The 26,198-nt window shown below is 55.6% G+C and overlaps 1 protein-coding gene across 3 annotated transcripts in view; it reads right to left on the bottom strand.

Annotated features, from left to right (window-relative positions):
• Positions 1 to 25,880, bottom strand: part of LOC120665845 (phosphatidylinositol/phosphatidylcholine transfer protein SFH9-like) — a 55,801-nt gene extending 29,921 nt beyond the window's left edge. Inside the window, exons 1-10 of one of the 3 annotated variants that reach the window (XM_039945527.1) lie at positions 25,714 to 25,873; positions 25,435 to 25,583; positions 22,124 to 22,223; positions 9,727 to 10,002; positions 9,575 to 9,652; positions 9,404 to 9,505; positions 9,275 to 9,324; positions 2,224 to 2,317; positions 2,080 to 2,148; positions 1,908 to 2,003 (exon numbers count right to left, since the gene is read on the bottom strand). In XM_039945527.1, the coding sequence (XP_039801461.1) occupies positions 1,908 to 2,003; positions 2,080 to 2,148; positions 2,224 to 2,317; positions 9,275 to 9,324; positions 9,404 to 9,505; positions 9,575 to 9,652; positions 9,727 to 10,002; positions 22,124 to 22,223; positions 25,435 to 25,550 (981 nt within the window). In that variant the 5' untranslated portion in view covers positions 25,551 to 25,583; positions 25,714 to 25,873. Of the gene's footprint in view, positions 1 to 1,907; positions 2,004 to 2,079; positions 2,149 to 2,223; positions 2,318 to 9,274; positions 9,325 to 9,403; positions 9,506 to 9,574; positions 9,653 to 9,726; positions 10,003 to 22,123; positions 22,224 to 25,434 lie in introns of all 3 variants that reach the window. The other 2 variants (XM_039945528.1, XR_005671373.1) reach the window with 2 other exon arrangements.
• Between the last annotated feature and the right edge of the window lie 318 nt (positions 25,881 to 26,198).

Here is a 26,198-nt window from a genome sequence, read left to right as displayed (position 1 = left end):
CAGTCCTTGCAGAACTGGAGGGGGCCTGAGCCAGGTGGAGGAGACGGTCAACGTCATCCCGCCACTACTTCAGGGCGTCTGGCGAGGCTGCCTCAGCCGGAGGGGTGCGGAGCAACTCCCTAGCCGCTGCCAGCGCTCCGCCGCTCGCAGCCTGCGAGGTGGCCCTTGATGGGCGCCCTGACTCTTGCCGGCGGGCGGCGCGCGCCGCCGCCAGCGGTGGCTGCTCCGCAGGCACAGTTGCCCCTGGAGCAGGAACGCGAGAGGCATGTGGCGTGGAGGATGCCACACCTTCCGTCATCTCCACGTCTTCCACGCGAACCATGGGGACGAAGAAGAGATGAACTGCGACCAGTTAATGCTGTCCCCACGGACGGCGCCAAATGTCGCGGGATTTCTGGGGTACCCACAGCCGGGTGGCGGAACGCACCCGCCTATTCCTAGTGAGGGAGGACTCGTGGAAGTACTTTGGTGATTGGGCTGATCTAGCTTTGGGACAAACTCACAAGAACACACGATTTAGAGTGGTTCGGGCCGCCGGAGCGTAATACCCTACGTCCACTGGGAGATGTATTGTTCTCGGATGTGTATAACCTATCCTCTGCCGGGCCTTTGCTTTCACCCAGCCTGAGTTTTCTTCTAACGGACGCCCCCCTTTTATAGACCAAGGGGTGCGGATACATAGGATGTTGGTGCCCCGACAAGTGGGCCCAACGTACTGTGTAGCATACTGTTCAGAGTACTCAAACGACTACAGTGGTTACGAATCTTTCCTCCGATATGCTTCCATGCCCTGCTGACTCTCTGATGAAAGGAGGTCTTCTCTTGTCCCGTCAGCAAGGTGACCGTTGGGGGAACGTAGCTTGCGGCGTGACCTGTGGAGGCTATTATGTAGGCGTCATAATGGGCGAAGCCGAGCCGTCGTATCCGTCTGTTACGGCAGACTGTCAGGCGCGGCGTGGGCGGCGCCAGCAGCTCCACTATCTTGGTAATACGCGATCAATAGTGCCCCCTGGTCAAAGAATCGCCTCGACTTCTGCTACATCAATGCGGACGTACACCTACCACAATAAATGCAGTGGTGGGTGAGGCCTTGTATGGAGACCAAGCGGCCTTGTATACGTATCCGTGCTTGTAGACACGTGTCAGCTCCGGACCACCAAGAGGCAGGGCGTCGACTTCTTCCCTTAGCGAGGGGTCCGGTTACTATACAGGTGGTCCGGGACTCCATCAGGGGTCCGGGTCTTCCGCGGGGGTCCGGGCTCCACGGGAGGTCCGGAGCTCCGGCTGCTGGCGCTCGAGCGCCTGCCTCTTCCGGGACACGCGGTGTCCCTGGACCTTTCCCAGCCGTGAGGCAGGTCCGGGACCGTTGATGGGAGAACAGGACTCCGGACCGCAGGGGTCCGGCTGTTTGGTCGTAGTCAAAGATAACTACAAGGCCCTTGCCTAGACACAGCAAGAGAGGGGGTACCCCAGTCCTGGGGTACCGACATACATATTTATAAGTTTGCAGATCTAGCTGTAGTTTTGCAAAACTTTACTCTAAATTTTCTGAAGATCAACATGTTATTGAGAAGGACATGTTCAGCCTGCCAAAGAAAAACAGGGCTTATGTATGTGTTATAAATGAAAGGTGCAAAGGTCATTTTCTTAGTACTTAGTTTATGTGCTCAAAGCAGCGACCTAATTTGTATTGGAGGTAGCACAATTCTGGGGGCACAAATGTGTTATTCCCACATTCAAGCAACACGTTTGGTGTTCATTTAGGTACTACAGCATCCTTAATAACAATAAGACAAAAGGTAACTTTAACAGCAGCCTAGCTTCGTGTGTGCACGAGTATTATTGTGTATGTGCGTGTTGGAATGGATTTGAGAATGGAAATGGGGCATTTGGATCATAATACTAACAGGAGTATTAGGGGAAGATAGCATCTTGAGTGGAACGCTGGATGAATCAGATGATTTGGAGTTCTCCAACTTCATTTGCACATCTGGCTCCATGTCCTGCAGACACAAAACATGATGATAATTAGTAGTTATGATTTGGCACCATTGCAATAACTTGCAGAAACTGCATAACCTGACAAGCCAAATTCTCATTGGAGAGATGTCCGGTTTCCATTAGTGCTGATTGTGAAAGGTTATCTGACTGAAAAAGAAGTTTAATTATGACTTGTATCATACAATATCATATTACTAATAGAACATGTTCAAATAAACATACAGTCATCATCTGATTCCAGGGTCCTTTGTTTGACCTAAGACAGCCTCCCTCACACGAGCAAGAGCAGGTGCCACCAAGAAAATCTGGCAGTTGACTGCATTTTGTTAAAAAAAAGAAATGTGAACTAATGACCTCATTTCACAAAAAACTGGGCCATTGTGAAATGTTCAAAATAACAAAAAATATATGTAGACCACTATCTATATCAAAACCTAGTACAAAGAAAGGCAGGAAAAAATGCCAGGCCATCACATATTGCCCTGCCATTGGTTCCGGCATGAGATTAACAAAATGGAGGGAGGGAGGTTGGGGCAGTGACCAGCCAGGCTGCCGGAGAGTTTAGAGTTTTACACCCTCCACTCCGGCTTTCCCTTTACCTCTAATAGGCTAACTTGATGCCTAAGTAATCTACTACATCTGGAATAATCTAAAAGGCACAAATATACTTTTCTTATAGTGGAATATCCTAATCTACTAAATGGCCAAGTAATAATATGTTTGAACAGTGCTGTGACCTGTCTGAGCTTATTGGGCACATGCAAGCCTTGGGCAAAATATGCGCCATTAGGGCAACCACAATGTATTTAGCAAAACTGGTCCAAATAGCTAGGACCCACAGCACTGATCTTTTGCTATCTCTTGCCGCACAATGTGTTGTCCATAGTGTTAGAATACGTGTGTGAATGGTTCTCTCCCTGTTCCCTGTGCAGCCCCCTAGTTTCTTGTGCTAGTTTAATTCCCGGCCAGACCTCTCCTGGTAGTGTGTTCACACCATGGACCCTTGGTCTCTTAGGCCTATATATATGTAATCTCCATGTAATCCTATTTCATTGAGAATCAACACTCTTTCATGGTATCATTCGCCTAGGTTCTACAGCCTTGGCCCTTCCCCTTTCTTCCGCTCTTCCTGGCGCTGCTATCAAGCGCGCCCCCACACAGCTCCACACGCGCCGCTTGGTGCTGCTCCGCTGTGCCCCTTCATCGCCGCTCCAAGCGCGCCCACCTGACGCTGCTCCAGCGCGTCCCATGGCAGGTCTGCAAGACGACGAGGCCGCCGCCGCCGCCGCCGAGGAGCGCGCCCGCGCCCAGGCCGCGCGTGATGCTGCCCTCGCTCGTGCAGCCGACGCCGAGCAAGAAGCCCTCCTCGCTCAGGCCGATCGTGACGCGGCCGACGCTCGCATCCGCGCCGCCCGCGAGCGCGCCGCGCGCGAGCGCGCCGCTGCCCACCTTCCTCCCCCGGACGACGGCGACAACCTGTCCGACCACGCCGAGGACGCCGACGCTCCGGACTACGACGCCATCGCCCACCATGAGGCCGCTGCGCTCCTCAACCTCCACGCGCAGGCCGTCTCGGTGCAAAACATTCGCGCCCTCATCCCGCTCCTCCTCGATGTGACGTCCACCTTCTACCCCCGCTGGCGCGAGTCTTTCCTCCTCACGGTTGGAAAGTACTCCCTGAACCGCCATGTCCTCTCCGACACCGCCGTCCCCACCTCCGCCGACTGGGTACGCATGGATTGCGTCGTCCGGACTTGGCTTCTCGGCACCATCTCCGACGACCTTGCCGACACCATCTCCGAGCGCAACACCACCGCCCGACGGATGTGGCTCGCCATCGAATCTCAATTCCTTGGCAACCAGGCGACGCGCGCCCTCTACGCCGACGCCGACTTCCGCGCTTTCTCTCAGGGCGACCTCCCCGTCGCCGAGTACTGCCGCCTCTACAAACGCAAGGCGGAGGACCTGCGCGATCTCGGTGAACCCATCTCCGACCGCACCCTCGTCCTCAACATCATCCGGGGTCTCAACGAGCGGTTCACTGCCATCGGTCTTCACCTCCGGCGCACCAACCCTCTGCCCAGCTTCCTGCAAGTTCGAGACGATCTGCGCATCGAGGAACTGACCATGGAGAAAGCGCCCCCAGCCACCGCCCTCTTCACCAGCTCCGGCGGGAAAAGCTTCACCACCGCCCGCTCGCCCGCACCCGCCCCACAGCCACCGCCGCATCAGCAGGTCCCCCATGGTTCCACGCATGGGGGGTCCTCCAAGCGCGGCAAGCGCGGTGGCAGGCGCGGCAATGGCAAAGGCGGGGGTGCCAGCGGCGGCGGCTCGGCGCCCCCTGCTCTCGGCGCCGGTTCTTCCCCTGCGCCAGGAGGGCCAGGCTGGCCCAGCTTCCAGAACCCCTGGGCCGGGTCCATTCATATGTGGCCCGGACCCCGGGGTCCCTCTGCCCCACACCTTGCTGGACCGGCCCAGCAGCCTCAGGCTCTTCTTGCTGGCTTCCCTGGCCAGTGGGCCGGCCAGTGGGGCGTTCCAGCGCCAGCACCAGGCCCCGCTGCCTACCCCTCGCCGGCCCTCTACAACAATGCTGGCTGGGATCAACAGGCTCTAGCAGCCCAATTTCAGACTCTCCAGCTCCAACAGCCCGCCCAGCAGAATTGGTATTTCGAAACTGGAGCCACCAATCACGTGGCCTCCGATGCTGGTATTCTTTCACCTACCACTTCTTCTGTTCATTCTCCTTCTAGCATTGTTGTCGGTAACGGAAACCTTGTACCTGTTACCTCCACTGGCACTGCCCATCTTTCGGACAATCTTCATCTTAATAACGTTCTTGTTGCCCCGAACCTTATTAAGAATCTAATTTCCGTTCGCCAGTTCACCATTGACAACAATTGCACCGTGGAATTTGACCCTTTTGGTTGTTCTGTGAAGGATCTTCCCACTCGGAGCGAGATCGTCAGATGTGACAGCTCCGGACCTCTTTACCCTTTGCACCTCCCGGCCTCGGCACTCCTCGCTTCGTCACCTTCCTCGCTTTGGCATCAACGTCTCGGACACCCGGGATCTGAAGCTCTTTCCAAACTCGCCATCTCCTCTGTCATTAAGCGTAATGCTACCACAATTGATGGTCTCTGTCATGCATGTCAATTAGGACGACATATCCGTCTCCCATTTCATGCATCCTCCTCCCGTGCCACTCACAATTTCCAGTTAATACATTGTGATTTATGGACTTCTCCCGTTGTTAGTGTCTCTGGTCACAAATATTATCTGGTTATTCTCGACGATTGTTCGCATTACCTATGGACGTTCCCATTGCGTCTGAAATCTGACACCTTTTCCACCTTGTCTAATTTCTTTGCTTATGTGCGCACACAGTTCAGTGCCACCATCCAAGGAGTTCAATGCGACAATGGCCGCGAGTTCGACAACCTCCGCGCCCGCTCGTTCTTCCTGTCCCATGGCATTCACCTTCGTATGTCATGCCCTTACACCTCCGCGCAAAACGGTAAAGCTGAACGCATCATCCGTACTACAAACAATGTTGTTCCCTCCTTGCTGTTCCATGCGCGCGTTCCCCCCCCCCCCCCCCCACTTCTGGGCCGCTGCCCTCGGGACAGCCACCTACCTCCTTAACATCTTACCAACCAAAACCCTCCAGTTCTCCACACCCCACTTTGCCCTTTTTGGCATTCAGCCCTCCTACGAGCATCTTCGGGTTTTTGGCTGCAAATGCTATCCCAACCTTTCCGCCACAACCCCCCACAAACTTGCCCCTCGCTCCTCCCTATGTGTTTTTCTTGGATACTCTTCACATCACAAAGGGTACCTCTGTCTTGATCGCAACACAAATCGGGTCATCATTTCCCGACACGTTGTTTTCGACGAGTACTCCTTTCCTTTTGCCGAAGATTCCTCACCAACTCCACATGAAGCCTTTGATTTCTTAGAGGACACTAACCCCTCGCTGGTGCCATTTCCACCATCTCCCCGTGTTGTTACTGCAGGTACATCGCCCGCACTGCCACGTGCGGCCTCCTCCCAGGCAACAGGACCGGAACCGGCCGCGCCATCCTGGGGCTTTGGCCTGCTGGACTCTGGTCCGGCTCCTGCGTGGGCTGCCCCTCCAATTGGGCCGTCCTCCGCCTGCAGGCCGGCGGCCCCCTTCGGCCCACAGAGTGCGCCGCCCCCAAGCGGCTGCCTTCTTCCCGAGGCCTCGACGCCCAGTAGGGCGTCCCCTGCTACCGTCGCCGACCCATCCGCCGCGGCTCCTCCCTCCGCCTCCGGCCGCTCCACCGTCGCTCTCCAGGCGCCCGCTCCTCCACCGCGTGGACGCTTCGGGGCCGTGTACACCCGACGCGTCGCTCCTGCCTCAGGGGTCACTACGCCCCCCAACGCTGCAGCAGCCGGCGCCGAGGAAGCGGCATCCACGGCTCCCAACGCTGCAGCAGTCGACGCCGCGGCCCCTACGGCCCCCAGTACTGCCGCAGCCGGTGCTGAAGCTGTGGCGCCGACGGCTTCCCCATCTGGCGCAGGCGCTACTCCACCTACTACACCCGCCCAACGCCTCCCTGCCGGTGCCGTCTCCACCATTCCGATAACAAATCAGCACACCATGACAACACGAGCCAAGCATGGTTTTCGTGTCCCTGCTCTCTATCAAGTGGCACCTCTGTCCCCAGTTCCTCGGACATATCGGGCTGCTCTCGCTGACCCAAACTGGCGTGCTGCCATGGAGGCCGAATACTCTGCTCTTCTCGCCAACAACACATGGGATCTCATCCCACGACCACCCAGTTCTAATGTGGTCACTGGTAAGTGGGTATTCAAGCACAAATTCAAGGCTGATGGGTCTCTTGAGCGCTACAAGGCGCGTTGGGTGCTCCGTGGCTTTTCACAACGACCTGGAGTAGATTTTGACGAGACATTCAGCCCAGTGGTTAAGCCAGCAACAGTCAGGACAGTCCTCTCCTTGGCCCTTTCGCGTTCTTGGCCAATCCACCAGCTGGACGTCAACAACGCCTTTCTCCAAGGTAATCTGTCTGAGACTGTGTATTGTGCTCAACCGGCAGGATTTGAGGATTCAGCTCGCCCAGGTCATGTCTGTCGACTCAACCGTTCCCTCTACGGCCTCAAGCAAGCACCACGAGCTTGGTTCAGTCGGTTTGCCTCCTTCCTTCTTCAGCTCGGTTTTGTTGCAGCCAAGACAGATCCTTCTCTGTTTGTTTACCACTCGGGTCCAGACACAGTCTATCTCCTGCTGTACGTTGATGATATTGTCCTCACAGCTTCCTCCATGGGACTTCTGCAACGGACCATCAGTACTCTCCAGCACGAGTTCTCCATGAAGGATCTTGGTCAGCTTCATCACTTTCTCGGCATGCAAGTCCAGCACACTCCCTCTGGTTTGTTTCTCTCACAACGTCAATATATGATAGACATTCTTGACCGTGCCGGGATGTCCAACTGCAAGCCTAGCTCCACTCCTGTGGATACGAATCCAAAACTCCCTGCTGATGGCCCTCCCGTCTCTGATCCGACAGACTTCCGCAGTCTAGCAGGCGCTCTTCAGTATCTGACATTCACACGACCAGACATCTCCTATGCAGTGCAGCAGATCTGCCTTCATATGCACGATCCGCGGGAGCCCCAACTTGCCGCCCTAAAGCGCATCCTGTGGTATATCAGTGGCACACTGCATCTGGGCTTGCTGATTCGACCATCATCCCATCCTGAGCTGATCGTCTACTCAGATGCGGACTGGGCAGGATGTCCAGATACAAGAAGATCCACTTCCGGATATGCTGTATTCCTTGGTGACAGTCTCGTCTCTTGGTCATCTAAGCGCCAGAACACAGTCTCTCGCTCTAGCGCTGAAGCAGAATACAGGGCCGTTGCAAATGCAGTTGCTGAAGCTTCCTGGTTGCGACAGTTGTTGTCCGAGCTGCACACCCCATTGCGCAAGACTACTCTAGTTTACTGCGACAACATCAGCACAGTCTACATGTCTTCGAACCCTATTCAGCATCAGCGCACCAAACATGTGGAGATTGATCTACACTTCGTTCGGGAGCACGTTGCCCTTGGCGATGTTCGTGTTCTTCACGTCCCGACGACCTCCCAATTTGCTGACATTTTCACCAAGGGGCTGCCCACTTCTGTATTCACAGAGTTTCGCTCCAGTCTCAATGTCTGGACACTAGACGCTTCGACTGCGGGGGCGTGTTAGAATACGTGTGTGAATGGTTCTCTCCCTGTTCCCTGTGCAGCCCCCTAGTTTCTTGTGCTAGTTTAATTCCCGGCCAGACCTCTCCTGGTAGTGTGTTCACACCATGGACCCTTGGTCTCTTAGGCCTATATATATGTAATCTCCATGTAATCCTATTTCATTGAGAATCAACACTCTTTCACATAGGGTGGGACCCCCGTGGGGAATAAACAAAGTGCAACCCTCTACAAAACCAATCCAGTCCATCATGCCATCGTCGTTTCTATCTGCCGCCTTCCCGATCTGCAGTAGATTTGTATTATTTTATTTCATATGGGCGTTCTCTGGCTACCTGGAACTACGGACTGCTATATAGATCAGTTGCACAATGTATTTGTACTGGTTGTAGGAATTGTTGTCTATGGACTGCTTTTGTCTAACATTGTGGACGCCCTAATAGATCCATTACATAGATCCTACCTCATTCTCAGAAGAGAACTGAAAAGACATGTAAATTTGTCTTTCACAGAGGTTCTTAGATAAATAACTAAGATTCTCAAAACTCGGCCGGGTGGGGAAAGACCGCCCCACCGGTATTATCTAAGAGAAGACTCGGCTTCCCCGACCGAGAAAATCCCCGAACCCTGGCCCTGCCCTGACACTGGGAGACGTAACCCCTAGGGACTACCTGCCTGGGCCATGTAAGAGGCCTCAGGCCGACCTGGGGCCGGCTCACAACCAGTGCTTTGGCACACAGGGCCAGCGAGGGGATTTTTTTAACCTCAGCCTGAAATTCGCTCCCACGGGGAGTCGAACCCAGGACCTGAGGAGTGCCGCTGGGTTCCTCTAACCATCTCAGGTAGAGGCCCTTTGGCAATAACTAAGATTCTCAACATCAACATCTATTCAGTTGTTGACAATCCCATAATTAAAAAGGAGAAAAATATTACTACAGACACATGTGGGCTAAATTCCAATAACCTTTATAGCACATCAATTAGTGGTTGTAAAATTTGTAACAAACAAGATATATACACACCAGAAAGAAAGGTGCCAAACCTCTTATCAATTTGTTCAAGCAGTCTGCATTGGTATGCTTCTCCCAATACCTGCAGTTATGGAATCAAAGTATTAAGAATTCCATAACCTTGATTTGCAAGCATTCTTGCAATTTCATTTCTATCTAACCTCTATCTTTTCAGCTGTATTTGGGTCAATTAAACCTCTTAATGCACCCCACAATAATCTAAAACCACTGCCAGCATTAACAATGAACATCCTATGCAAAATCTGCACACGAAAACTCATTAGATGAATATCAACAAATCCAAATGTTGAAATAGATAGGTGTTAAATTACCTCAGGATAATTGTCTCCATCTATTTTGTTTATATGAAGTACAACCTCACGGGCCAATTTGCTGACTTTCATCCAGTTCTGCATTATCAAATGTCATCATCAAGAAACTGACAATGGTATCTGCATCATCATCAAAATAATTAACAACGTACCACTCCTTTCACATCAAGTATTGTTGTTATGGTATCAACATGCTTCTTTGATGCTACAGAACATGCTGGATACTTCTCAGCAAATAGCCTCTCAAGTGACTGAACATGATATTTTAAGAATCTCTCCACTGTTGTCACATTCAAGAGCTTAGTTGGGTCGACCTTCCCAAGTATCTCAATGTAAATAGGTCTACCATCTCTATCCACTCCATGGAAGCCATGTGGATAATAAAGAAGAACATCTTCTAGTTCATCGAATACAAAATCCTGAAATATCTCTTCACTGTTATCCTACGATCTTCAGAATAATAGTTGTTACAAGTGACTAAGGTCACCACAGGAAGCTTATGCAATGAAGCAAGAAATTTAGTACACAGTTAATGCAGCCAAAAGGTGCAGTGAACCAGGCAAAAGCTGCAATTTGCAACCTCCAAAAAGACCCAGCTGTATATATGACAAAGCATTAATTCTATAAGAAAAACAAAAACGAAAAATCTTTAAAACTTCAGATCTTTCAATTTGAAAATGGATAAATGATGAGTGTTTTATGAAATATTGCCTCTTTTCTTTCAGTTGGCAGGAAAATGTGCAGGTTACAGGGCAACTGAAATAAATCACAGAATGGTCCGGTTTTTTTAATAGAAAATTTTGCACCTTGGTATTTATCATAATCAAGCCAACACTCTTGTAGTGTAGCAGTAACTCCTCTGTTGAGGGAAACATGGGCCCAGGTTTGGTACAGGCCCTAAACTGTATCACCTGGGGTTCATACCCCTTTCTTCTTCTTAATATATTGATGCGCAGCTCTCATACGCTTTCGAGAAAAAAGACATGGGCCAAGGTTCAACTGGCATAGGTTGAAATCCTGGTGGAACAAAAAAAATCCCCTTGCTAGCAACCCAGGCCTGTGGCACCTGTGGTTGGTTTGGGGCCTCTTAGGGATACTTGCAATGGTCACCCCTTGTGGTCGGCAGGTTACGATTCGGCCCTATTGGTTGAAGCTGGGGTTCGGGGGTTCTCTCGGACAATTTGACTAAGATTCCTTCTTAGTAAAAAAAACAAACTCTGGGGATGATCTTCCCCAACTGGCCTAGTTTTTACTTATCACAATTGGACAATGAGAACATACAGTAAGAGTTGTGTTGGAATATAAGTGAATTGCCCATGTTAGACATTGTGTGTGTGTGTGCATGCGTGATGGGCCCAGGCGTGTGTTGCGCCTGGGCCTTGGCCGGCGTCTGTGCCGTACCTTGATGATTAGGTTAGGCAAGGGGATCCTGATTGGTATATTCTATAAACCTCTCACCCCCTTGCCTATATATGTAACACATCTGTTTACCCTAATCAATCAATTTTTCCACGCAATCTCTATTGCTTTCATGGTATCAAGAGACCGGGATCCTGATCCCGCTTCCACAACCTAGGGCGCCCTCCTGGCGCCGCCAGCGCACGCGATTCCCTCGCGCCGCGCCCACCCTGCACTGGCCACCACCGGCCATCGCTGCCCCTACCGTCGTCCCGCACCGGCCCCCTCGCCGTTGTTGCCTGATGGCGGGTTCTACTGATGCCGCCGCCGCGCGCCAGAAGGAGGAGGAAGCTCACTAGGCTCGCCTCTCCGAGCGCGCCGCCGCCCTTGCGCGCGCAGAGGAGGCCGAGAAGGAGGCCGTCGCCTAATATACTCTAACAGCCCACCTCTCCCTATCAGCTTAAGGTTTTGGATTGAACTAGTCGGTGCATGCAACTCAATATGATATCAAAACCAGAGATCTTGTGTTCGAATCCTGGTTAACGCAATTAAATAAAATAATTGCTGCTCACTCCTATTCCACGTTTGAGGCCTGAGGGAGCCTCCACATGAAGGGGAGTGTTGGAATATAAGTGAAAAAAAATTGTGAATCTCCCTATCATCTTAAGCTTTTGGGTTGAACTGGTCAGTGCATGCAACTCAATAAGTTGCATTGCCAAAACAAATCAGAGTATGCATTGATCAGATAAAAGCGCAAAAACTTTTGCAAGAGGATCTGCTTTCATTTAATCCTTTGTTATCAATACTGTTGCAAGAAAAACATAATTATTAAATCTGGATCCACGGAGGAAGATAGCCACCACAACTTTCCTTAATTGTTGAGCAAAGGCCCTAAAAGGTGACAGCCACCACGGCTTTTCTATCTCTGGAAGCAGTTATCTCAGCAAGGGGCCTTTTATTGTGAGAAGAACATAAATTGAAGCAATAAATATCAGTCATTTTAACAATGAATTTCGTACATGTAATATTGGTGTCTTAATCAGATCAGCAGTAATCCATCTGACTGAAAACTGGAATTCGAAACTAAATTTTCTATACAATCATTGCAATCTGATGGAGAGAATAATGACTTCTATTCCTCCAACCCTAGAAGGGTGGGTATATATAATTCCTATACATGGGCCTCTGGAGAGAATAATGGCTTCTATTCCTCCAACCCTAGACAGACATGCTGAGTACAGGAGATGTCCACATGTCACAGTGAATAAGATCAAAAGCATGCGCAGCATGAGAAGAAGAAGAAGAATACGGAAGTCTAACATGACGACCTAACTGGCACGCATGACAGAGGTGCTCCGTAGGAGCCCTAGTACATGGAACATTAGTACTACGGCTGAGCTGAACCAAAACGTCGCGGCCGGGGTGACTAAGCCGGCGGTGCCATGTGGTGAACGAAGGCGTCACGGCAAAAGTAGTAGACGAAGAAGTCGAAGACGGAGCAACAGAACCAGGAAGCCGAAGAGTGTAAAGGGGCCCCGGGCAGTCACATCTGAGGAGCGGACGCCGAGAAGCCGAATCCTTCACAGTAAAACCAGAAGAGTCAAATTTGATAGAACATGAGTTGTCAGCAGTAAACTGGCGAATGGAAAGAAGGTTGTGAACCATTTGAGGAGCAAAACCGACGGCGGTGACAGGAAGGCAAGACCCATCACCAACCATGATAGAAGAAGGACAAGAGGGGTGTGGGGGTCGGACAGCAGAGAGGATACCGGCATCAGGAGTGGTGTGGAACGAGGCACCCGAGTCGGCGATACACTCGGTGCTGACCGGCGGCGTCAGTCCCATGGTGCTGAAGGACTGCGCCAGAGCGGCCTGGTCCCACCCCCCAGGCCAGGTCGGCTGCTGGCTGGGCTGAGCGGGCGGGGTCCAGTACGGCGCGGAGAGGGGAGCAGCACCGGTGAACATGGCCGCCGGCTGGAGCTGAGGACGAGGCCCCCCTCCCGGACCCTGGAACGGCCACATCGAGATGCGCCCTGACCATGGGTTGCTGAATGATGTCTAGGGCGTACCTCCAGGGGCAGGGCAGGGGCAGGGGCAGGGGCAGGGGCAGGGGCAGGAGCGGGAGTCGGAGCCTGAGCCGGAGAACTCGGCGCGCCCCGACAGCCCCCACCGGTACTAGTACCCCCAGAAGCAGGGCCACCAGTGCCACCACCACCACCACGTCCCCCCGTCGACGACGTCCACACCCCCCCACCTCCGGTCTGCCCGGCGGGAGCAGCACCAAGGAGAGGGGTGGCGGAGGAAGCCGGTGGAGCAGCGACGAGCGCGGTGGAGGTGGACGAGGGCGATCCGGGTGCGAGGCCCCGGGTGATCTCCTCGAGGGCGAGGTCGTCCCGGACATGCAGGGAGGGGAAGGGCCGCTGGCGGGCGATCCAACTCTTCAGGTGGTCATAGGTGTTGCTCAGGCCCCGCAGGACATTGAGCACCAAGACCCGATCGGACACCGGATCCCCGAGGTCGTGAAGAGATCCGCCGGCAGTACTCGCCAACGGAGAGATCCCCCTGCACGAAGGTGCGGAAGGTGGCGTCGAGCTGGAGGGCGCGGTACTCGGCGTGGCCGAGGAACTGCCCCTCGAGCGCCACCGAGGCCTGCCGCGCGGTCCCGCTGTGGGTCCGTACGAGGTCCTGAAGATCTAGGAAGATGGTCCCAAAGATCCAGAACATGGCGACGCTGTCGAGGCGCAGCCACGCCACGTCCCGTGCCTCGATCGGCGTGTCGAGGAGGACGTGGTCGCCGAGGGCGTAGCGGCGGAGGGTGAGCAGGACCTGGTCCCGCCAGCGTCCGTAGGAGGAGGACGTCGGGTCGAGGAGGACTGTGACCAGAGCCCTGATGTTCTGGACGCCGACGGCCTGGAGGTGGAGCTGGGCGACCATGAGGTCGGTCGGATCGTACCGGGCTCTAGATCCAGCGAGCGGGGCCTGGCGGGAGGAAGATGCGCCGGGCTCGGGGTCGATGGGCAGCTGGCCGGAGGAGACACGGAGGAAGTGCTCTGCCTCGGCGACCCAGAGAGCGGAGGCATCGGCCGCGGCGCGCTCGCGCTCCGAGGCGAGGGCAGCCACGCAGACCCGCTCCTGGGCCGCCGAAGCCTCCGACTTGACGGCGAGGAGGGCCGCGGCGAGAGCGGCGTCGGCCGGCTGCCCGCGGAGGGCGGTGGCGGAGAGCGGCGCATCCGCGGGCGACATCCCGATCCCGGTCCACGCGGGAGCAGGCGCGACGTCGGCGGCGGGCTGCTTGCCCGCGGCGATGGCGGTGCGGTGGGCAGCAGCGGCGATGGGATCGGCGGCCGCATCCCCTGGAGCAGCACCCGCGACCTACAGCAGCTGCGCTGCGGCTTGCAGGACCGCCGGATCGGCGCCCGCGGCCTGCAGCAGTTGCGCTGCGGCCCGCATGGCGGCCGGATCGGCGCCCGCAGCGGCGGCGGCGGCCAGGGGGTCCTGCACGGGCGGCACGGGCAGCTCCTCGACGGGCGGTGGCGCAGGCGGCTCCAGGACGGGCGTCTCCACCGCGGCAGCACCCGCCTCGGCGTCCGGCGCAGGCGAGGTGGCAGCCAGCGCGACGGCCGGGGCGCGCCAGGCCAGAGGAGGCCAGGCGGCGATGCCAGCAGGGACGACGGGCGGAGCTGTTAGAAGCTCAATTCTAACTCTCATTGAGCTGAGAGGATGACAATGAACTTGGGGCAATTTTCTGGGTTTTTCTTCATTCACAAACTCAAAGCCATGCCTTCCAACGGGAGGGGTGGCCACGCTTTTATACAAGGGCTGTAGGGCAGCCAAAACACACACCAAGGACTAGTCTAAGATGCTGTCCTCTAGGTCCTAACTGTTGTCCTCTAGATGCTGTCCTCTAGATGCTAAAGCTAGTCTAAGATGCCAATGTGCTGCAGCTGCAGCAACCACCACGCAGCAAGGACCATGCAAGGTCTGAGATGCTGGTCAAAAGAAAAACTGAAACCTGTCCTAAGTGGAGACCCACAAAGACCGAGATGACATAGACTTATTTCTTCATTCTCCCCCTAAGTCTTGTCCGTCGTCTTGTGGGAGGGTTGAACCATTCCGGTCCTGGAGCAAAGCTCAAGGAACTTGATCCTTCCAAGGGGCTTGGTGAGCAGGTCCGCAAGCTGATCCTTGGTGTTGATGTAGCTCGCCTTGATGCTTCCTTCCTCCAAGCAGCCTCGGATGAAGTGATATCTTACCCGGATGTGCTTGCTCCGTTCGTGGAAAACGGGGTTCTTCGCCAGGGCCAGAGCAGACTTGCTGTCCACCCTGAGCTCCACCGCTCCAGTGTCTCTGCCGAGGAGATCACCAAGCAGTCGAGCGAGCCAGAGCGCCTGAGTCGACGCGGTGGAGGCCGCTATGTACTCGGCCTCGCAGCTGGACAAGGCCACCACCTGCTGCTTGACCGACTGCCAGCTAACGAGGCACTCGCCGAGGAAGAAGAGGATCCCGCTCGTACTCTTGCTGGTGTCGATGTCGCCGGCGTGGTCGCTATCGCTGTACCCGACAAAGTGTGCCGCCCCAGGGCACCTCGGGTAGTGGAGACCGTGGTCGAGAGTCCCCGCAACATAGCGGATGATCCTCTTCACGGTCTGCTGGTGCTCCGTCGTCGGTCGCTGCATGAACTGATTGACGTAGCCGACGGAGAACGCCAAGTCCGGCCGTGTGTGGGCGAGGTAGCGGAGGCTCCCCACAAGACGCCGGTACTGAGTAGCGTCCACCTCCTCCGCCGTGCTGTCACGGCTCAGCTTCAGCCTCTCCTCCATCGGAGTGAGAGCTGGGTTGCAGTCGGTGAGCCCAGCGAGCTCGACGACGCGCTTGGCGTAGGCGGTCTGTCGAAGTGTGATCCCGGAGTCGTCCTGGTGCACCTCGATCCCCAGGTAGAAGGAGAGAGGCCCCAGGTCGCTCATCTGGAAGGTGGCCTTCATCTCCTCCTTGAACACCGCCACCTCCGCATCCTTGGTGCCGGTGATCACCAAGTCGTCGACGTAGACACCCACCAGCAGGGCATTGCCTCCTTTGCCCCGCCGGTAGATGGCCGCCTCGTGCGGGCATTGCTCGAAGCCCATCCCCTTGAGCGTGGAGTCCAGCTTGGCGTTCCACGCCCTCGGGGCCAGCCGCAAGCCATAGAGGGCCTTGCGCAGACGTAGCACCTTACCCTCCTTGCCGGGGATCGCAAACCCCAGCGGCTGGTGCACGTAGACCTCCTCCTTCAAGTCGCCGTTGAGAAACGCCGACTTGACGTCCATGTGATGGACACGCCAGCCCTCCTGGGCAGCTAGCGCAAGAAGGAGTCGCACGGACTCCATCCGTGCCACGGGAGCGAAGGCATCGTCGAAGTCGACTCCCTCCTGCTGCACGAAACCTCGTGCCACCAGGCGAGCCTTGTGCTTGACGACGGTGCCGGCCTCATCCCTCTTCAGCTTGAACACCCACTTAAGTGTGATCGCACGGTGACCGCGAGGGAGATCAGCAAGCTCCCAAGTGCAGTTCTTCTCAACCGCGTCCATCTCAGACTGCATCGCGGCACGCCATGCCGCGTGTCCCTCGGCCTCTGCAAAAGACCGAGGCTCGCCGTCGTCGCACGCGAGGTGCAACTGCGCCTCCAGGTCGTGAGGCACCAGTCCCGGCACCGGCTGATCGCCGAGAAGGTCCTCCATCGTACGGTACCGCAGCGGCTCACCGTCGTGGTACGCGTCGATGCGCTCCTCGTCGTGAGAGAGCGGAGTAGCGAACTCCACCGGGCTGTGAGCACGTGCTGGAGTAGGCGTGCCCGGAGGAGTGGATGTCGGTGCTGGAGTGCGCGGCGTCGCCGGCTATGGTGGTGCAGCCGAGGAACTCGGCGCAGCCGGAGTCGCAGCTGAAGAGCGTGGTGCCGCCGGTGTGTCGGGCGCCAGAGTCGGTGGAGGCTCGGGGACCGGGGTAGGCACGCTCGGCGAAGAAGAGCTGCCTACTCCCCCAGCTCCCTCGAAGTGGACATACTCGACGGTGAAGTCGTCGTACGTCGGAGCCGAGCCGTCGTCCACCGCCTTGTCCCACGCCCATCCTCGCCCTTCGTCGAACACAACGTCGCGCGCCGTGCGCACACGCTGTGTCTCCGGGTCGAGAATGCGGTAGGCCTTCGAATCCTCCGCGTAGCCAATGAACACTCCCGGAGTGCTCCTGTCGTCGAGCTTGCCGATGTGGCCAAGCTCCTTGGCGTCCGAAGACCCACAGGTGGGAGACCGCAAGCTTACGCCCATGCCAAGCCTCATACGACGTCATGCCGTCGAGTGCCTTGGTGGGCAAGCGGTTGAGGATGTAGACGGCCGTCACCACCGCCTCTCCCCAGAAGACATCCAGCATCCCCCTCTGCTTGAGGAGGGCCCGGGCCATCCCCACAACCGTCTGGTTGCGCCGCTCGACGACGCCGTTCTGCTGCGGGCTGTACGGCGCGGAGTAGTGGCGCTGGATGCCCTCATCCGCGCAGTACGCCGCGAACTCGGCCGCCGTGAACTCGCCGCCGTTGTCGGTGCGCAGCACGCGCAACTTGCGGCCGCTCTCCGCCTCCGCAACGACCTGAGCACGCCTGATGGCGTCCGCAACCTCTCCCTTGCTGCCGAGGATCATCACCCACATGAGGCGGGAGAGGTCGTCGACGAGCAGCAGGAAGTAGCGCCGTCCTCCTGGTGTGACCGGTGTCACCGGGCCACACAAGTCCCCGTGCACAAGCTCGAGCTGCTCCTTGGCTCGGAAGCTCGCCTGCTGGGGGAAGGAGTGCCGCTTCTGCTTCGTCAGCACGCAGACGTTGCAGAGCTGCTCCACGTGGTCGAGGCATGGGAGGCCTCGCACCATCTCCTTGGCGCCTAGCCGCTTCAGGGCCTCAAAGTGGAGGTGCCCAAAGCGCTCGTGCCACTGCCATGCCTCGTCGTCCCTGCGAGCTGCAAGACAAATAGGCTGGGCCACCCCGACGTCGAGGATGTAGAGGCGGTTCTTCCCTCGAACCACCCTGGCGAGAAGCTGGCGACGATAGTCCCAGATGCGGAGGACCCCGCTGTCGATCACCACGCGGGAGCCGCTCTCATCGAGCTGCCCAAGGCTGATGAGGGAGTTCCGCAGCGCCAGGATGTAGTAGACTCCGGTGAGCATCCGGTAATCTCCGGACTTGGCGGTGAAGATCACGGAGCCCACGCCCTTGATCTCCACGGCGGAGGAGTCCCCGAACCTGACGGAGCCACCTACGTCGACGTCCAGGTCGGAGAAGAACTCCCGCCGCCCGGTCATGTGGTGCGTGGCGCAGGAGTCGAGGTACCAGCCATCGACCCTGTCGTCGTCGGAGCCGTTGGCGAGGAGGACTCGAGCACGCGGCTCGTCGAGGTGGAGTAGAGCGGTGGCAGGCGGTGCCGCCGGATGCGGCACCATGTCCCCGTGGAGTAGGAACAGAGCCGGCTCGTCATCCGGCTGGGCCTCCGCGACGTGGGCTTGGCCCCCACGCCTCCGCTACGGGCAGTCCCTGGCCTAGTGGCCGGGCCTGCCACAGTTGTGGCAGGCGTCGTCTCGTGCCGCCTTGGGCCTATCGGCGGCGCCGCCCTAAGCATCTCCGCGGGCGCCACCCTCGGCGCGCCCTCGTGCCCCGGCTTGGGCACCTCCGCGCCCCTTTCGCGGCTTGCCGCGCTAGCGGCTACCAGTCGAGGAAGAGGGCTCCCCCCTCCTCCTGTCACCGCGCCGGGCCTCCCACTGCTCCTGAGTAAGGTGGAGCTTCCCACCGATGGAGATGCCTCCCGAGGGAGGCTGTGGCTCGTCGCTGTCGACGACTTTGAGGCGACCTATCGCCTCCTCGATCGTCATGGTGGAGAGGTCCAGCAGAGACTCGATCGAGCGAGCGGTCTGCCTGTACCTTTCGGGGACGCAGCGGAAGAGCTTCTCGACAGCTCTCTCCTCGTCGTAGGTGTCGTCGCCGAACTGCACCACCTTCTGCAGCAGAGTGTTGAGACGGAGGGCGAAGTCATCAACATCCTCACCTGGCTTGAAGGCCAGGCTCTCCCACTCCTTGCGAAGTGCCTGGAGAGTGGTCTTGCGGGCGCGGTCGCTGCCGATACGTGCGCAGCGATGGAGTCCCAGGCTTCCTTGGCAGTTCGCTTCTTGGAAAGCGTGAACTGCATCTCCGACGGGGCTGCTGCGATGAGAGCATCCAGCGCCCGTCGATCCTCATCGTAGTCGACGTCGCCATACCGGACTACCTCCCACATATGCCGCACCTGGAGCTTCACCTCCATGACCGCGGCCCACTCGACGTAGTTGGTCTTGGTGAGGGTGGGCCACCCACCGCCGGGACCGACGTCCCTGACCACCGCCTGGAGGCCGTGGTAGCCGGGGGCGCCTCCGCGCGCACCCCAGCCAGGAGCGCCGCCACCGCCCTGCGCGCCGCCGCCAGGGGCGCCGCCTCTGCCCTGCGCGCCGCCGCCAAGGGCGCGGCCGCCGCGTGGGGTGCGGCCTCCGCCGCCGGGCGCGCGGGCCCCTGGACCGTCGCCGGGGTGGGCTGCTGCCCACCGCGCGGTCCGCTCCCGCGCTCTCTCCCTCTCCAACTCCTCAAGGTCCTCGTCGGCGGTGGTGTCGCCGGCGATGGAGCCGCTGAGGCTGTCGCGCAAGGTCTCAACCTCGACCTCCACCGCACACGCTGCATCCTCCGCCGCCTCTGCTTCCACCTCCGCCCTGGCCGCCGCCAGCTCCGCTGCAGCCAGCCTGGCCGCCCTCGCCGCTGCTGCAGCGGCTTGTGCCGTCGCTCGCCTGCGCTCCTCTGCCGCGGCGAGTTCGGCATCTCGCTGACGTCGTGTGCTCGAGGCGACCGAGCGCTGAGACGGTGCGTCGGACATGGCGCGCCTCCAAGGGGCTGCTGCGTGGAGAAGACGCAGCCTCAGACGAGCTGCTGCTCGTCTGCTCGGGTGAGGAAGGTGGAGCAGAGGGTGCAGCAGGTGCTGCTGCGCTAGCTGCTGCTGCTGGTGGCTGAACTGCTGCTTGGGCGGGAGAAGAGCAGGAGATGTCTAACCTACAGGAAAGTACGGCTCTGATACCAGATGTTAGAAGCTCAATTCTAACTCTCATTGAGCTGAGAGGATGACAATGAACTTGGGGCAATTTTCTGGATTTTTCTTCATTCACAAACTCAAAGCCATGCCTTCCAACGGGAGGGGTGGCCACGCTTTTATACAAGGGCTACAGGGCAGCCAAAACACACACCAAGGACTAGTCTAAGATGCTGTCCTCTAGGTCCTAACTGTTGTCCTCTAGATGCTAAAACTAGTCTAAGATGCCAATGTGCTGCATCTGCAGCAACCACCACGCAGCAAGGACCATGCAAGGTCTGAGATGCTGGTCAAAAGAAAAAGTGAAACCCGTCCTAGGTGGAGACCCACAAAGACCGAGATGACATAGACTTATTCCTTCAGGAGCAGAGCGCGGACCCGGAGCAGAGGAAGAAGAAGGCCCCACGCCAGCTGCTGTAGCGGCGGCGGCGTCAGCCCAGGTAGAAGAGGCGCGCGGCGCTGTAGCAGTGCCGGCAGCAGAGGGTCCCGCGCCGCGCCAAGGACTGGCGGCGGCTGCCTGAAGCAGAGCAGGCGGCGGCAGCCCAGATCTGGGCGCGCCCAGTGCAGAGGAGGGGGCGCCGGCCATGGCTGAAGCAGAGGAAGAGGAGGGAAGGGGAGGGAAGGAGGAGAGGGAAGGGAGGGGTCGAGGAGGACGGTGACTAGAGCCCTGATGTTATGGACGCAGGTGGCCTGGAGGTGGAGCTGGGCGACCATGAGGTCGGTCGGGTCGTACCGGGCTCCAGATCCAGCGGGCGGGGCCTGGCGGGAGGAAGAGGCACCGGGCTCGGGGTCGACGGGCAGCTGGCCGGAGGAGATGCGGAGGAAGTGCTCCGCCTCGGCGACACGGAGAGCGGAGGCGTCGGCCGCGGCGCGCTCGCGCTCCCAGGCGAGGGCAGCAACGCAGACCCGCTCCTGGGCCGCTGAAGCCTCCGACTTGGCGGCGAGGAGGGCCGCAGAGAGAGCGGCATCGGCCGGCTGCCCGCGGAGGGCGGCGGCGGAGAGCGACGCATCCGCGGGCGACATCCCGAGTCCGGTCCACGTGGGAGCGGGCGCGGCGTCGGCGGCGGGCTGCTTGCCCGCGGCGATGGTGGTGCGGTGGGCAGCAGCGGCCGGCGGCATCCGTGGGAGCCGCAAGGCAGCGAGATCGGCGGCCGCATCCCCTGGAGCAGCACCCGCAGCCTGCAGCAGCTGCGCTGCGGCCTTCAGGACCGCCGGATCGGCGCCCGCGGCCTGCAGCAGCTGTACTGCAGCCCGCAGGGCGGCCGAATCAGCGCCCGCGGCGGCCTGCTCGGGCGGCTCCACGATGGGCGGTGGCACAGGCGGCTCTAGGACGGGCGGCGGGTGCACGGGTGGCCCAGGCTTCCCGCGCCCTGCGCGTCCGCGGGCTCCAGCAGCACAAGGGCGGTGGCGGGCAAGATCTGGGGCCAGGAGGCGGCGGCGACGCCCAGCACACCCGGCGCTGCGCCCCCCACGCCCGGCGCGCTCGCGCTCGCGCCAGCGGCTGCTGCGGCGGCCCCAAGTGGCACCGGCCCCCGAAGCTGAGGAGGGGGCGGCGGCCCAGGCTGGGCCGGCACCCAAAGCAGAGGAAGGGGCGCTCGGAGCAGAGGAAGAAGAAGAAGGGAGGGGAGGGAAGGAGGAGAGGGGAAGGGAGGAGGTCGGCGGCGCCGGCGGCCGGCCGGCCATGGCCGGCGGCGGCGGCTGCTGCGGGCTGGATGGGAGGGAAGGAGGGAAACCCTAGGCTATTGATACTATGATGGAGAGAATAATGGCTTCTATTCCTCCAACCCTAGAAGGGTGGGTATATATAATTCCTATACATGGGCCTCTAGATGGGCCTCTATACATGGGCTCTATATACTCCAACACAATCTATATGAGAGAATATCTAATAGTAGCAATTTGATTGAGGTATAATTACACCTATAAATCAGAAAGATAACTCTTTAGTGTTTTGGCATGTTTCTTTTGATCGAACCTTTCAACTATATAGCCAGAATGTATATACACATCAATACGCTTAGAAAACAAAACTTACTGTCAGGATAGAATCTGCACCAAATTCTTTTCTCCATTTTAGCATTTCCGACCACATGTCTATTGTCTTGTCAATATCAAATCCCCTTGCCTTTAGAAATCTGCAATAACATAAGCCAGGTGAGCAAAAGAACTATACTGGTAGTCTCGAGAAAGGTAAGAAACATAAAATTGTAAATAAAACTATATCTAGGGAACAAAACTATTATATTGTTGGTTTGGGCCCTCCTACCAGGGGGTAGTTGCAGTGGTTGCTAACCTAGTGGGTTGTGGTCGGCTTAGGTTACAGTGCAGCCCTATAGGGTGAAGCTGGGGTTTGGGGGTTTTCTCGGCCGGCTTGGCTGAGATTTCTTCTTAGTGCAATGCTGTGGGGGCGGTCTTTCCCCCGCTGGTCGATTTTTTTATATTACCAAGTAAACACAACTTTATGTACAGGAACATTTGCCTAAAATCCCTGAAGGACAATGCCCAGGGATTGCTGTTAGCATCATTACAACCTTGTTTAGCTTCAAGAGGCTGATGGGCTACAGAACTTTGAAAGACAGATTACAAAGATTTGTCACATTTTCATGCATGGTAATATTACTAGACTCTTTATTGGGTAGCTTTTGTGCTTTTATCATTCTACCACGTTTGGTCCAGTTGTCAAGCATGTTAAATACTTTGGCTATGAGGCCCTCATAACCCAGTTGCCATTTTTCTGAGCAACATATGGATACAAAAAGAAAATGAGATACTTTCTCAGCAAATGTCAGATAAATTCAGCGGGGAAAGAAAGAAAGCTCTCGATACATTATGACACTCTGTGATATACCCAGTCTGGTAGAACCAGACAACCAGCATTACTCCTTTTGATGCCCAAGAAAGTCTCGATGAAAATGTAACTCAAAATCCCAATCCAAATCCAACTCTCAGCATCCCAAATAGAAACTACATGTACTAGTCCTCCTGGTTAAGCTAGCAAAGGTAGCTGCATTTATCATAGGAGCATGCACAGACACCCATCAGGCTCCAACTTCTAACCATGGTCATTTACCAATGTCCTGCCGCTACTTGGAGGTCAACTTGCCACTCATCATTGAGGCAGATAAACAGGAAGCCCACTTTCCCACTTGGAAGGAGCATGGCCTGTAACCCCGTCTGTTTTCTAGCTCACCATCCACTGATTTCTTCCTCCTAGGTGCATTTACTCATTTTGTGCTTCAATGTTGCATGTTCTTCTCTAGTAGATAGTACATTTAATTATTTCATTTTTTTTATAAAAGTAGATAAGTGCAAATCGAAGACAACATAACACCACACCACATCTCACAAGAAATCAGTACATGCACGCAACTGACTTAAGAAATAAACAACCCGACCTAAACCAAACAACAAGGCCGCAAGGATAACCATATAATTGAGGGCTTTTCCAGTTTGCTTGTCCATCTGTCTGAGGGATCGGCTCCACAATCCTGAAAACAGCTAACATAAGGAGGCTGTGCCATCTGCCATGAATTCAAGCCTCACTTGCTGGACTATGAAGAACCAGACTTGCCACAGAACACACGAGAGATATGAAGGTGCTGCATGATTTCATCTCTTTGATCACAAAGAGGGCAGCAAGAAGGGTGAGGAAGGCCTCACTTGGGCAGCCTATCAGCTGTGCAGCAGCAATTCAGTAGAGCCAACCACAGGGAAAATTTACCATGCACAGTGGCCAGGATGCAAACTCTCCAGCAAGCCATGAATTTGTTCATCTTTTAACCCTAGGATGATATGTGGAGTTCTGAAATTCCTGATCTGCACAGACAGTAGTAGTAGGATGCCTCCCTGTTAAGCATCAACAGCTATTGCTCTACTGTCACCCACTCACCCCAGTTGCTCTTCTGCCTTGCACACCATGTCTGTGTTAGCCTCTTTTGCTCTCAAGGGGCGCCAGGAAATGATCTAGGCACTAGGACATTACATGGAATAATGAGGTGATTCTGGGGATAGATACTGGAGGAAGCGTGCAGTTCAGATGCAAGTATGCCTGGGAATACAGAGACAGCTATAGCAAAGTTAAACGACCTTCCGAGTGTGATCAGTGTGTGCAGCATCCAAAATCTTCATAAGGCCCAACTCCCACATGGAATGAGCCTGAATATGCAATTATGCATAGGCCCTCTCTTACATCTCCGTCATCGCTTCATGTAAAAAGTTTAACCCAGAGGTACTATGTAGGAACACAAAGCTGCCACAGACCTATTTCAGATAAGGTGGTACTAGTCCCGCTACACCAGAACATAGGTGCCCCAGACCTCTATCTCGAACACAAATCAAAGTTGCTGTTGTTGAAGGAGATGAGTAGGCAACATGGCCAATTGCTATTTGCTAGGACTAGGAAGCAAGGAATATAGTTTCAGCAAGGTAAATGAGTTCATGCAAAGTACCACTGACAAACAGCAATTGCAATATAGTTACTTTCACCAGATACAGAACAAGTACCAAAAGTCCAAAACAATTCGGTTTGACCAAATTTAATTGCAATATAGTTCCTTTCACTGGTAACTTTTCTTTGAGGAAATTTCACTGGTAATTTGAAATGCTTTATATAATTCCGTAAAATTCTTTCTATCAAGGAAGCAGGAAAGACACTTCTGGCTTAAAACATTATGGTAGTTTTGGTTCTCGTGTTAAAAGTTGGCCCATCCCCTGCGAATAAATTGTTGTGAGACAAAATGTTGTCCCAATTTTTAGTGACACAGTTTTGGCAGCTAAAACATAACTTCAGAACCCATTAGAAATGCCGAATTTTGTTAAATTCTGGTAACAAGAGCTTTTAAGAAGTTACAGATGTGTGCATTTGTTCCCAACCAAGTGTTTCATACCTCAAGAAACAAATCTCATCTCTCCAACCAGTAGGTTACAAGCATGAAAGAGACAGATGTAACGAGTCACCTAAGAGCAGCTAACAGGCGCACACACCCATTGAAAGGAATTTATTATTTATTTTTTGTAAAATTAATAAGCATCTAACTTGGTTCATCTCCTGGTCCATTTCTGAAGAGAGAAAAAACATGGCATGTCTTTTCCTTTTGTGAACAGATGAAAGGAGGGATCAGTGTTAAGTTGTTACCCATCACACCTCGATCAGAGAGAAACCCAAGACAATCAGTGTATTATTCTTCTGGAGGGAAAAGCAATGAATGGTCGCCACAAAAATGCCTGGTGGCTAACTCCAAAACAAACACAACATCCTTTAAAAATCTGTGCCTTTTTGAAAAAATTGAACCAAACCTGGAGAGAATAAGAAACAAGCAGAAACGACATGGAGCGACAACCGCATACCTCCTCATAGTGTGTTTGTCATCAAACTTGGGCGGCAGCAGATCGCGCGCGACCAACGCCTGCCGGAGCTCCTCCACGGCCCTGGCCTCCTCCTCCTCCGCGCCTCCCCCCTCCATCCCGGCCCGCCCTCCCCTCTCCAACTCTTTCTCCTGCGCACAGATTTGCCAGCAAATACGCAAATAATTTGAGAAGGTTAGAGCCGAATCTTGGGAGAAGAACACTCGAGAAAAAAGAGGAAAATTTTGATAAAGGCGGAGAAAGATCGGGACGCGCACGTACGCGGGTGAAGAAAGAGCCGAGAGGGGCGATGCTGGGTCCACCCTTTCGTGGTCGGTGCCGCGGCGGCCGGCGTGGTGGCGGCCTCTGGGTGGATTCGGGAGGAGACGCGTCCAGATTTCATTGCTAACGGGGATGACTAGTCGGATGCCAAAAAAAGGCTGGGCGGGGAGAGGAGGGGCGGCCGGCCAGGTCGGAGAAAGCCGCGAGCTTTCGGAAAGAAGGAACCCAACGGTCTAATAACGGTTGCGCATGGATACGCCCATGCTGGATCGTGGCTGGGCCAGTTTAGGCTGCGTTTAGTTGCGCGGTTTTTTCTTTTTTATATTTAAAAAAATTAAAATTACAAAAATATATGTCTGTTTTGGAAAATTTCAAAAATATATCCCGGTTGCCCTCCCATAGGGCGACATGCCCAAAGTGTAATTTTTTTTCTCTAAATTTGCAACGAAGTCCCTGGAGAAAAAAAGAGGGCCTGTCGCCCCCCC

The sequence above is a fragment of the Panicum virgatum genome, chromosome 3N, assembly GCF_016808335.1.
Source record: "Panicum virgatum strain AP13 chromosome 3N, P.virgatum_v5, whole genome shotgun sequence".
Classification (NCBI taxonomy): Eukaryota; Viridiplantae; Streptophyta; class Magnoliopsida; order Poales; family Poaceae; genus Panicum; species Panicum virgatum.
The sequence above is the reverse complement of the archived record's forward strand: the minus strand, read 5'-3'. Positions and strand labels throughout refer to the sequence as shown.